The sequence below is a fragment of the Chanodichthys erythropterus genome, chromosome 19, assembly GCF_024489055.1.
Source record: "Chanodichthys erythropterus isolate Z2021 chromosome 19, ASM2448905v1, whole genome shotgun sequence".
NCBI classification, from domain to species: Eukaryota; Metazoa; Chordata; class Actinopteri; order Cypriniformes; family Xenocyprididae; genus Chanodichthys; species Chanodichthys erythropterus.
The window spans coordinates 27,075,089-27,088,622 of NC_090239.1; the positions used below are offsets into that span (position 1 = coordinate 27,075,089).

Sequence of the window (13,534 nt, forward strand, 5' to 3'; positions counted from 1 at the left end):
TTCTAGTGGCGAAACTTACATACTGTGCCTTTAACTAATCAGTTCTTCCCAGACACAAACAAAGTGTGGCCCAGATCCGGCCCACATCTGGTACATGTGGATTACATGCGGACCAGATGTGGGCCGGATCTGGGCCGACACTATGTTGCTGTCAGGGTTATTGTAAAGTGTTACCTATTATTCTATTATACATTTTTGTGTATTGCTTTATTGTATTTAAAGAGTTATTTTTGTTACAAGAAAAGTTATTAAACCTGATAGGAGGACAACACTTTTTTGTAACAATTCAATTCAGTGATAAAAGCTTCAGGAAATATCGAAATATAAAAATATACTGTCACATAGGGCTGTGCGATATTACGATATCGTTACCACGAAATAAAATGTCTATCGTTAGAGATTTTGCTATATCGTATATATCGTAGTATGTAAATATATTGCACTGTTGACACTTAAAAGTGATGAAATGCATGAATGAGACTATAAAAAGCGGGACGTGCTTGATGTTAAAAGAGTTATAAGCGCAATATATCCTGAAAAGGAACTTGGTCCAGCGCTCTTGCTGACTGACACACTTCCAAAGTGCGCACATGAAACCTGCCTCTCTCAGAAGTGGATCGCAAATTAGAGACGTGCACAATGTTAAAGTGTATTAGGGCACAATAAGTAGGGGTGGGCAATATAGCTGATTGAAATTTGTCAACTGGTAGAGATTTTGGACTATCGTCTCTGTCAAGGTTACGCTAACATGAGGTTGCTAAAGATTATAATTTGCATGTGTTTTTAAGCATTGCGGTTTAAAAACAAGTGGTTTTAAATTGTTTAAGTGCAATTAGCAGCGAAAGACAACTAATTTCAGCATATGCACGTGCTCTCTGAGAGACTGTGTTCTCAGCAGCGTCTGAGACGCGTGAAATGAAGCTGCTGCTCATAGAGCACGTAAGGACTGAACTGAGTGCTTTTAAGTGAAGGTACAGTTGAGAAAGACAAGGCTCAAGTTAATCTCTCTCGAGTTAATCAGTCTTAAAAAGAACAGCATCCAAATTTACCTGCTGTCATTATTAAAGCTAACCAGACAACAAAAAAGAGAGAAAATCTCTCACTGCTTGCTTTTGTAACTTTAATAAGAATTAAACTTTGCATTGTTTTTTATACCTTTGATTCTATTGTAGTTTGTCTTCTTTGCTCTTTCTTTATCACAGTTTATTTGTCTTCAGTAAGCTTGAGAGTTTTTTAGGCTAGTATAATTTTTTTAAATTATATTGAAATTGATGATAATTATGAAATTTCAATGATATGGAAAATGTTGATATCATTAACATCTTATTTAAAGCAAAAATAACTATATCGTGATATATATTGTTATCGTGATATAAAATTATTCATATCATGATATAAGATTTTGGTCATATCGCCCAGCCCTACTGTCACATGCTTATTGTTAGTTCATGTCAGCCCAAGTCCATCAAATTATGTTAACAAATACAACTTTTTATTTTAATCATTTCTTAGTATATGTATTAGTAAATAACATTAACTAAGATTAATAAATGCTCAGAGCTATTTTTCATTGTTAGTTCATGTAGTAGTTAACTAATACTAACATGTTTCAGTATATATAGTCTATTTGATGTAGTGTTTGATTTCACATTAGAAATTGTGTTCAAACAGAAAGATACAAAATGGCAGCCTGACACAGGTAACCACCTCCTCTGTAGTAGTGGGCAGCCATTGGCTGTGGGCATGTGAGCTCATCATGATCTATGTGAGTTGGCAGGGGTGACTGTGTCTGCTAAATTAATAAGTAATATGATGTTCTAGAGTAATGTTCAGTTCTCTTTGGTACTGTGGGAAAGTGTCTTGCTGTTGCTCCCAAGCCTGTCCTACACACTTTGTCATTGCTTTGGCACATTTATTTGAGTTGCCTCATAGTTCAGATCTCACAGGTGGAGTCTGCAGACTGGAGGTTCGGCTGGTTGTGGCTCATGTCTTAGATGGAGTATTAGTCTGCCAAGCATACATCTTCAAGGTCAGCTTGTAATGTGGCCTTTCTTGGCAGTCCACAGTCATCTTAACTGACATTTCAAACCTCAGTGGTGTACATTTATTGTTATGAGATACTTTATAGATCGTTAAATTATTAATGTGACCTGAAGTGACTCACAGCATAATATTATCAGAACTCTCTACATATGGTTGAACTTTTCTGATATCAACTTAGAGTCTTAACCCTATTATAAAGACTACTGTATCATATTTGTGTTACGGTTGCTGGTGTAGAGAGATGAGGCAGATACGGATTTCCACAATATAGATACTTCTTTAATAGAAACTGGGCAGGAACACCAAACATACACGGTAACACAACAGAGAACGGACAAGGAGTGCAGGGAGTGAGTGCATTATAAAGGGAGTGCAGATGATAGAGTCCAGGTGCAGGTGATCTGTGATGATGAGGAGCTGACGAGGGAAGTGAGTGCAGGTGATGAAACAGGAGGATCATGGGATATGGAGTCCAGGAAGACAAGGGATCTGTGACAGTACCTCCCCCTCCCGGTAGGCGCGTCCTCGCGCCGTAGATGTAACAACCGGGAGGGGGGTGGGCGCCCTGGAGACCTCAAACCGGAGCAGGGGGAGGAGTAGACTGGAGTGGAGGTCTCCAGGGCAGGCTCAAAAACCATGGCGGGTCAGGAGCCGTGGGCAGCCATGGCGGGTCAGGAGCCGTGGGCAGCCATGGCGGGTCAGGAGCCGTGGGCAGCCATGGCGGGTCAGGAGCCGTGGGCAGCCATGGCGGGTCAGGAGCCGTGGGCAGCCATGGCGGGTCAGGAGCCGTGGGCAGCCATGGCGGGTCAGGAGCCGTGGGCAGCCATGGAGGGTCAGGAGCCGTGGGCAGCCATGGAGGGTCAGGGGCCGAAGGCGGCCATGGAGGGTCAGGAGCCGAAGGCGGCCATGGAGGGTCAGGAGCCGAAGCCTTGAAGCCGTCGAGCCCAGGCGGCGCTGAAGGACCGGCGGGAGATGGCGGAATCCACGGCTCCGCCGACCGAAGCGCAGCCGGGGCTCCAGAAAGCCGCAGTAGAAGGCAGACGACATACAACAAAGTGAACACCGGGGAGAGTGAGGAGGCCAACTGGAACTGAGGGACGGAGGGACGGAGCAGAGACGGAGGAGTGCAGTCCAGAAGTGAGGGCAGGCTGACGAAGGAACAAGGTGTGAACGGGGGCAGGATGGAGACTGGTGAGACTAGTGGACTGATGGGCCATGGTGGAGACGAGGGAGGTTGGAGCCAGGGTGTAGGTAATCGCCCAGAGGTCCGAGGTGGAGATCTGGGCGAAGGGGCTTGAGGTGGAGGTACAGTGCTGAGACATATGGACGGAGGCGGGAGAGGGAGGCAGGGAGGGGAAACAGTCTTTGGGCTGGAGAGTTCAAAAACACAGTTCATAGGAGCAGTTGGTTCGGCGGCGGCGGCTGGAGCGGCTGGCTCGGCGGCGGCGGCTGGAGCGGCTGGCTCGGCGGCGGCGGCTGGAGCGGCTGGCTCGGCGGCGGCGGCTGGAGCGGCTGGCTCGGCGGCGGCGGCTGGAGCGGCTGGCTCGGCGGCGGCGGCTGGAGCTGAGGGCTCGTAGGCGGCGGAGACTGGAGAACTTTGCTCGGCGGCGGAGACTGGAGAACTTTGCTCGGCGGCGGAGACTGGAGAACTTTGCTCGGCGGCGGAGACTGGAGAACTTTGCTCGGCGGCGGAGACTGGAGACCTTTGCTCGGCGGCGGAGGCTGGAGAACTTGGCTCGGCGGCGGAGGCTGGAGAACTTGGCTCGGCGGCGGAGGCTGGAGAACTTGGCTCGGCGGCGGAGGCTGGAGAACTTGGCTCGGCGGCGGAGGCTGGAGAACTTGGCTCGGCGGCGGAGGCTGGAGAACTTGGCTCGGCGGCGGAGGCTGGAGAACTTGGCTCGGCGGCGGAGGCTGGAGAACTTGGCTCGGCGGCGGAGGCTGGAGAACTTGGCTCGGCGGCGGAGGCTGGAGAACTTGGCTCGGCGGCGGAGGCTGGAGAACTTGGCTCGGCGGCGGAGGCTGGAGAACTTGGCTCGGCGGCGGAGGCTGGAGAACTTGGCTCGGCGGCGGAGGCTGGAGAACTTGGCTCGGCGGCGGAGGCTGGAGAACTTGGCTCGGCGGAGACTGGGGTTGAGGGCCATTTCATCCCCTCAAATACAATTAAAATCCCCACAGGCACTGGAGCTGGCTCTGTGGGGACTGGAGCTGGCTCTGGAGATACTGGAGCTGGCTCTGGAGATACTGGAGCGGGCTCTGGAGATACTGGAGCGGGCTCTGGAGATACTGGAGCGGGCTCTGGAGATACTGGAGCGGGCTCTGGAGATACTGGAGCGGGCTCTGGAGATACTGGAGCGGGCTCTGGAGATACTGGAGCGGGCTCTGGAGATACTGGAGCGGGCTCTGGAGATACTGGAGCGGGCTCTGGAGACACTGGAGCGGGCTCTGGAGATACTGGAGCGGGCTCTGGAGACACTGGAGCGGGCTCTGGAGACACTGGAGCGGGCTCTGGAGACACTGGAGCGGGCTCTGGAGACACTGGAGCGGGCTCTGGAGACACTGGAGCGGGCTCTGGAGACACTGGAGCGGGCTCTGGAGATACTGGAGCGGGCTCTGGAGATACTGGAGCGGGCTCTGGAGATACTGGAGCGGGCTCTGGAGATACTGGAGCGGGCTCTGGAGATACTGGAGCGGGCTCTGGAGATACTGGAGCGGGCTCTGGAGACACTGGAGCGGGCTCTGGAGACACTGGAGCGGGCTCTGGAGACACTGGAGCGGGCTCTGGAGACACTGGAGCGGGCTCTGGAGACACTGGAGCGGGCTCTGGAGATACTGGAGCGGGCTCTGGAGATACTGGAGCGGGCTCTGGAGATACTGGAGCGGGCTCTGGAGATACTGGAGCGGGCTCTGGAGATACTGGAGCGGGCTCTGGAGATACTGGAGCGGGCTCTGGAGATACTGGAGCGGGCTCTGGAGATACTGGAGCGGGCTCTGGAGATACTGGAGCGGGCTCTGGAGACACTGGAGCGGGCTCTGGAGACACTGGAGCGGGCTCTGGAGACACTGGAGCGGGCTCTGGAGACACTGGAGCGGGCTCTGGAGACACTGGAGCGGGCTCTGGAGATACTGGAGCGGGCTCTGGAGATACTGGAGCGGGCTCTGGAGATACTGGAGCGGGCTCTGGAGATACTGGAGCGGGCTCTGGAGATACTGGAGCGGGCTCTGGAGACACTGGAGCGGGCTCTGGAGACACTGGAGCCGCTTTCTTCCTCCTCCTCCGCTTACTGGGCCCAGTAGCGGAATATGGGTCCAGCCTGGGGCAGGCAGGGAGTTTGCTGGAGGGGTATGCGGAGGAAGACGGAGGTTGACTGACTGGCCCGGCCAGCCGTGTTTCTGGATGGACTGGAGACATACACTTATCCTGAACCTCATCCACGAAGAATTTGGAGCCATTTAACCACAAAATAAAATTGATTGTTTCGCTTAAGGAGAAACGATAATCAGGTTCATCAAAACGGATAGTGTTGTCGTCCAGTCCATCCAGAAACAGGGAGATTAAACATGCTTCAGGCCAGTCAGACAAGAAAGCAAGCTCAACGAACTCCTCCACATACCTTTCCAGCGAACGACCCACCTGAAGAAGCCCGATGAGCCGATCGCCAGTTGCCAGATGGGAGAGAGGCCTTGGAGGAGCAGGAGCCAGGGAGCTGGTGAAAGTCTCCATTCTGTGGAAATCCAAAGTTTTTGGTCCGTTCTTCTGTTACGGTTGCTGGTGTAGAGAGATGAGGCAGATACGGATTTCCACAATATAGATACTTCTTTAATAGAAACTGGGCAGGAACACCAAACATACACGGTAACACAACAGAGAACGGACAAGGAGTGCAGGGAGTGAGTGCATTATAAAGGGAGTGCAGATGATAGAGTCCAGGTGCAGGTGATCTGTGATGATGAGGAGCTGACGAGGGAAGTGAGTGCAGGTGATGAAACAGGAGGATCATGGGATATGGAGTCCAGGAAGACAAGGGATCTGTGACAATTTGATATGCATATTTCTACGGCCTCTAAATTATCAGCATGATCAAAACTTTGCTGAAAAGCGTGTTGTACATCTACCACATGCCTTCTGTTGTCTGGTTGATATTTTATTACTTTTTACTAAGTAAAAGGCCTTGCTTCAAATATCATTCACAGAAATTCAGTTCAGATACACCTGCTTTTTTCACTGTGAAATCTTATTTTTATCAAATAAATCTGAGAATAACTTTTATATTGTTAGTAATATTTCAAGATAAACACTTACTGGACTGTAGCAACTTAGGTTTACTTGATGAATTACTTCCATGAATCATTTTTTAGAAGATTCATGTTAAAAAGTAAGTTTCAAGTACATGCGTTTGAACATGTTAGGGTTCATTTCACAATCATCATTGTATTGTATTGTATTGTATTGTATATGTTTTTACCCTCACAATTAAAACTACAGTTTTGATAATAAAATAAAGCATTTAAATATCATCTTACAAAGACATTATTTGTAAATATAGAGATTTAACTGATATGTATATACTTGCATAAAACTGCATTTTAAACTATATTGTTATATTGATCTCATTGATTTACATTACAAGTTATCAGAATTTAATCTTACTGCCATATAAATATCAGCAACTGCACCAAATTGCATACTTTTGCTCAGTATGGGCTTCTCAAAACGTGTAAGAGGTGTTTTTATTCTCACTATATTGTACCATTAAAACCAGATGAAATATGGGTTGATCAAATATTTAATATTATATACATTTATTATATTTTTTTCCATTTAAAAAAAATATTTTTCAGGCTAAAATTTCATGCTTTACTGGATCATGTCCTTATCTCATTCTGATTATAGGCAAAAAATACATTTAAAAATGTGTAAATTCTGTGTAACTAGTGGCACAGAAATTTGTTTCCTGAACCATTCTTGAGCTATTTTTATTTATTTAGGAGATGTTACTAAACAATAAGGATGTAAATGTAAGTATGTATGCACAGTTTCGTTGTCAGTGACAGGAAAAAAGTAGACACTGTCACATACAAGAGAATGCATACTCATAAAATTTAGTCCTGGATGGCCTGGTTTTTAAATGTAGAATGGAGAAATTTTTGTTATTGAGTGCATAAACTTCAAAATGCAATTTTTAAACTTATAGTACTTAGACACATAAACTTTTGTTTCACACCCAAGACTGTTTGTCTTCAAATTTCAATTTATTTGGTTGGTGTTCTTTGGGGTTCATGTGCTAGGCTGTCCTACATTGTAGAAGGGAACCACAATTGATGACATAATTAGCATATTTCACACTCATTTAACTACAGACGCATTTAGTTCACATTGAACAGAATTGACTAAATTGAGCTGGATATCAACCTTTTGTCTTCTTAGAGCTGCTTTACAACTTAAATTTGTTTCATAATTTAATAACATTAACACTGTTTTTTTCCTGTTTTAATAATGTGAAGGTGCTTTGAAACGATCTTTAATGTATAAAGTGCTATATAAATAAATCGACTTCTTAAAGATGCTTGACTCTGAATAAATTGCTTTTGCATTTATTGCATCTCTTGCAATACATCCACAGCAAACAGCAAAAAGTTTTTGGAATGAAGAAAGTTATTTATTTTAAAGGTGCCATAGAACGTGTTTTCAAAAGATGTAATATAGGTCTAAGGTGTCCCCTGAATGTGTCTGTGAAGTTTCAGCTCAAAATACCCCCATAGATTTTTTTTATTCATTTTTTGAATTGCCTATTTTGGGACATCATTAAATATGCGCTGATTCAGGCTGCTGCCCCTTTAAATTCCCGTGCTCCACGCCCCCGGAGCTCACGCTTGCCTTAAACAGCATAAACAAAGATCACACAGCTAATATAACCCTCAGAATGGATCTTTATAAAGTGTTCGTCATGCAACATGTCTAATTGTGTAAGTATGGTATTTATTTGGATGTTTACATCTGATTCTGAATGAGTTTGATAGCATGCTCCGTGGCTAAAGCTAACATTACACACTGTTGGAGAGATTTATAAAGAATGAAGTTGTGTTTATGAATTATACAGACTGCAAGTGTTTAAAAATGAAAATAACGTCCGTGAATACAGTAATAAATGATAGTAACTTTAACCACATTTAACAGTACATTAGCAACATGCTAATGAAGACAATTTACAAATATCACTAAAAATATCATGATATCATGGATCATGTCAGTTATTATTGCTCCATCTGCCATTTTTCGCTATTGTCTTTGCTTGCTGACCTAGTCTGATGATTCAGCTGTGCACAGATCCAGACGTTAATACTGGCTGCCCGTGTCTAATGCCTTGATCATGGGCTGGCATATGCAAATATTGGGGCCATATATATTAATAATCCCGACTGTTATGTAACAGTCGGTGTTATGTTGAGATTCGCCTGTTCTTCGGAGGTCTTTTAAACAATTGAGATTTATATAAGGAGGAGGAAACAATGGTGTTTGAGACTCACTGTATGTCATTTCCATGTACTGAACTCTTGTTATTTAACTATGCCAAGATAAATTCAATTTTTAATTCTAGGGCACCTTTAATTTGTTTGTCCTCAAAATGCACTTGAAAACTACTTAGATGAAGTCTTCCATACATGAAGTCCATGGTAACATTGATCAAATTTATTTTTCCTTCTCTCCCTTTCAGGAGCTTGGTGTAGAGATTCCCCGTTGAGGTGGTATCTCTTCGCAATGCCAAGATGGCAAGCCTGCTCCCTCGCACAGGCACAAACGCGTTCCGCAAATTCACCCCAGAATCACTGGCGGAGATCGAAAGGCTCATCCAGGAGAGGAGCACCAGAGAGGAAGTAGATGGGGTTGAGGAGGAACCACAGGCACCGAGTAGTGATCTGGAGGCAGGAAAGTGCCTGCCCATGATCTATGGTGACCCACCAGAGCATCTCCTCAACACTCCTCTGGAGGATATCGACCCCTTTTATAAAGCACAGAAAGTCAGTCTCACACGGTCACACCCATAAATGTTAAATAGTGTGCCCTGTACTTAAACCTAAACCTGTTCGTCTGGTGTCTATAAATGTTTTCAAGCCTTTGTGTTAACCTCTTTCTCATTTGCAGACATTTATTGTCATAAGCAAGGGAAACACAATCTACAGGTTCGCAGCTGAACCAGCACTGTTTTGTATCAGTCCTTTTAGTCTTGTCAGAAGAGGAGCCATCAAAATTCTTATACATTCATATCCTTTTCATGCCATCTTTTTGATAAAAAACAACATTTTTTTTGTAATGATTATCATGATTGGTACAGTAATGAGCTGTTTACCATATTTACCTTGACTGTGCTTCAAATATTTTAGTATGTTCATCATGATCACCATCTTGTCCAACTGCGTGTTCATGACAATGAGTAACCCTCCAGCCTGGAGTAAAACAGTCGAGTAAGAGTTGCCTGGTGTGAACATACACATTTTTAGTAAAAGTGACTTGTTGAATCTCTTTAGTACTAGCAGAAGTCTCAAATAATTTTGAAGAATATAAAGTTAAAAAAAAAAACTTTAAAATATCAATATGAAATAACACATTTCTTGATGGTTTATTTATTTACATTTTTATATATTTTTATATATATATATATATATATATATTAGGGCTGTCAATCGATTACAATTTTTAATCTAATTAATTACATACTCAGTGATTAATAAATCTAAATTAATTGCATACATAATTTTTGCTGTGAAAGTATTAAATATTTCAATTCAAATGAATCAATGCAGGGTTTGTCCTGGGTCAAAAATGGTCTTCGGTGGTGACAGACATGTTCATCCACACAAACAGTAAAAAGTGCCCTACCCACATGACCTGCGAACCCGATACTGACAATAAAGTACCCGTCACTCTCACTGTAATTCTTTCTTGCCCTCTTTGCAAAAAAAAAAAAAAAAAAAAGTGATTGTATAGCTTTGTAAGAGAAGATGCTGTTTTGCTAAACCTGAAAAGTATTAAAAAGTAGCATTTAGAAGTTATATTAACTTATAATATAATTTTCTACCATATAAAATTGAATGCACCTAGCTAACAACAACTTGCTTTGTTCTGGTTTCACCTCACTCCAGTCTAAACTAACTGATTTTATAGGTAGGCCTAATTTACTACATATTGTCATTTAAATAACCTGAAAATATTGTGGATTATTAGGGCTAATTTTACTAACCACTCTTGCTAAATGGGGTAAGCACACTTATGTTCTCATTTCAGAGTTGTTCAAGTAAATGATTCATTATAGACCGTGTGGACAGATCAGTTGTTGTCATGATTCATTAAAATGAATCTTTTGAAATGAGTCTTTAGGTCGCGAATCGGACATTAGCGGACGTTGACGCGTTGTGTGCAAATCGCGACTGTTATTAGGATATCGCAAAAGATTTGTCAACACAGAAAACACTTCACCACTGGATAGGATTTTCTTTTTGTTTACTGAAAGTGTGGTTTATGTCAGCTGCACGTGCAGGGCGCCTGTCATTCTCCAAATGCGCCTCGTGAAACATGGATTCGGTCTTACGAACTTTTAGCATTGTGTCAGTTGATTTAGATATTATGTGTGAAGTAGAGAGAGTGCAAAGACGGTTCTTACTTTCTCGCGCACACAAGGTAGGAGCTCTGCTCGTTCTGTCCATCAGCGCAGCAGTCGTCTCCCTCCTTCATTTTACAGTCGAATGGTGGCTAGAACGGCTCCATGTTCAAAGGTCAATACGGAATGGATTAATCTACGTTATTTTTTCTCAGATTAATTAATCGAAATTAACACGTTATTTAGACAGCCCTAATATATATATATATATATATATATATATATATATATATATATATATATTTACTTGTATCTTAAATATATCCCAAAAATGTTGTATAGGCCTACTTATCATTTACAACTGATTCAGTTCATTATTAATACTAGTGCAGTATAATTGTGACTCTGAAGCTCCTATTGATGATTATTAATTCAGAAGAAATATGTTTATTTCTGTTTATTTATTTGTTATTGTAGGTATGTTTTTACTGGTATATATACCTTTGAAGCAACAATCAAAGTTTTGTCACGAGGCTTCTGCATCGGACCTTTCACATTCCTTCGTGATCCATGGAACTGGCTTGATTTCATGGTGATCAGCATGGCGTGAGTATTTGAATACACACATATATAGACCTTCATGTTCAGTCATGAAACTCTAGATGGCACAGGCTGATAGGTCCTTACATGCAATATGCAAGCAATCACACCATTGCCATTGAGAATGCTTATTCAATATTTAAATAGTCTGTTTCAGTGTTTGTTGTAGGCTAGTCCTGCACTGCGCTATGAGAGATCCTCTGAAAACCTCCACCTCCCCCAGCTCCACCTGCCTAGATCTTCTACAGGATTTATGTATAGCCGCTTTTCCGCTGAAATTATCCGGAACAATTCGTCCCAGGAACTTTTTTTTCCCCAGACCTGTCGATTTCCATCGAATGCGTTTCCATCAGTGTAAAGTACCGAGAAGATTAAGTCCGGTGACTTAGGACTGCGCGTGACTTTTCACTTCCTGTTGGAATTCGTACTCCGAATATAAGCTTAATAAAGCCTGAACCTCGTCGTCAGTCCACCGGTCGTATTTTTTTAACTCCATTGTTGATTTGAATAGCAAAAAACACAACTCTTGCCGAACGCAACAGACTTTTAAAAATGCCGGTTGAAATAAAATGCTGTGGAGTCAACCAATCAGCATGTTCAGCTCCCAAATGCCACCCCTGGGAGTTTCTGAATTTGAAAGTACTACCTCACAGGCAAGGACTTTCTGAAGGGCAAATTTTTACCTAGGACTAGTGGTAATTTCGTCAACGAAATCTATGATGAAAAATGTTCGTCAACTAAGCTTTTTCCCTTGACTAAGACGAGACGATGATGAGACAATAATAAGGCCATTAAAACGATAACTGTGACTATATCAACATGCAATAGAGCTTATATCCCCCAATCAGTTCTGTTAACCGGATTTGAGTTCGGAGGTGCCATGATCTGAAAACACCTACATACACAAAGCTGTACTAAAGTTCAGCCATCTCCAATTGAGGTATTCTGCTTAAATGATAGTGTCAGTCAGCCAGTCTGTGTTCTGTCATGAATCTCGACTGTATTGTTTGCAATTGTAGTTGCTAATTGTACTTACGGAACCTCTGTCTGGAAATATGTGTCTTTTTTTGCCAATGTTTTAATAGAGAAACATTAATGCAACTTGGAATTACTGGAATTACTATTAGGAATTTCTCTGTTATAATATTTGAGAGTAGGTTTTTATTTGAACAGTTTTCATAATGAAGACAGGGCGAGTGTATATCTAATGTTTTTGGTGTTTATTTAGTTTAGGCTATAATTGATAGGCTTTAATAAATCTGTACACTACATGAGGTAAAATAAACCATGCCTGTCCTTATTGGTTCCCAAACTTCCCAAACGACAGCAATCATTGGAATTAAAATTGAGCAAAATAATATTTTTTTATATGAACCATTAAACAGTATGACGAAAATGTGTAAGTTTCCATTGACTAAAACGAGACTAAAATGCTCAGACATTTAGTTGACTAAAACTTGCCTAAACAAAAACAGGAAAGATTGACTAAATATGATAGAAACTAAAAGTTACATTTGACACAGAACTAAGACTAAATTAAAAAATATCTGACAAAATTTAAACTTCATTTAGACCCTGGTCCCTGCAGTCGAAACATACCGTGTACCACCCCAAAGTCCCTAGTTCCTGGGGAAAGTTCCTGCGGTGGAAACGCAGCTTATGTCTATTCATGTAGCAGCAGCAGCGGCATATCTTACATGCTCACTGCGACATCATTCAGACACCTTCTCAGTGACTGTCAGCTAATGCTGCCATTTGGCCAAAGTGGTTGACAGATCTAAATATAACATATTAAAACCAGTCACTTTCCTTTCCACTGCAAGGAATAGCTAACACAAAGAAATGATTAGAGGAATAATCTCTTTTGAATGTTATCATTTTAAACTTTCTTTATACTGTGGAACACAAAATATTTGAGTTGCTGAAGACTGTGTTGATCTCTTTTTCTATGAAATTACTGGGACTACAAAAGGATGAAAAAGCACAATATATCAATATTGTAAGATTCATATTGTAGCTGGTGTTGTCTATTGTGCCCATTTGACACTGATTTGTTGTTTGATTGTTTCCAGGTACGTCACAGAGTTTGTAGACCTTGGTAATGTGTCAGCACTGAGGACGTTTCGTGTGCTTCGAGCTCTCAAAACAATCACAGTTATTCCTGGTATGTAATAATTGCTTGTAATGTTGCAGTTCTTTAAAAGGCACACACAAAAGGAAAAGCACACAAGAGCAAATGTTTTCTGTTTTTTTTTTCTTTAATGTCTTTGGATGCAACTACATTTATTGTTTTAATT

At 42.6% G+C, this 13,534-nt stretch overlaps 1 protein-coding gene across 1 annotated transcript in view; it reads left to right on the forward strand.

The window, feature by feature from the left end:
* The first annotated feature begins 2,000 nt into the window (after nucleotides 1-2,000).
* The window catches only part of scn4aa (sodium channel, voltage-gated, type IV, alpha, a), a 41,164-nt gene continuing 29,630 nt past the window's right edge, over nucleotides 2,001-13,534 (forward strand). Inside the window, exons 1-6 of the mRNA XM_067370175.1 lie at nucleotides 2,001-2,029; nucleotides 8,757-9,060; nucleotides 9,185-9,305; nucleotides 9,405-9,504; nucleotides 11,115-11,243; nucleotides 13,310-13,401. Of these exons, the coding sequence (XP_067226276.1) occupies nucleotides 8,809-9,060; nucleotides 9,185-9,305; nucleotides 9,405-9,504; nucleotides 11,115-11,243; nucleotides 13,310-13,401 (694 nt within the window). The 5' untranslated portion in view covers nucleotides 2,001-2,029; nucleotides 8,757-8,808. The remainder of the gene's footprint in view (nucleotides 2,030-8,756; nucleotides 9,061-9,184; nucleotides 9,306-9,404; nucleotides 9,505-11,114; nucleotides 11,244-13,309; nucleotides 13,402-13,534) is intronic.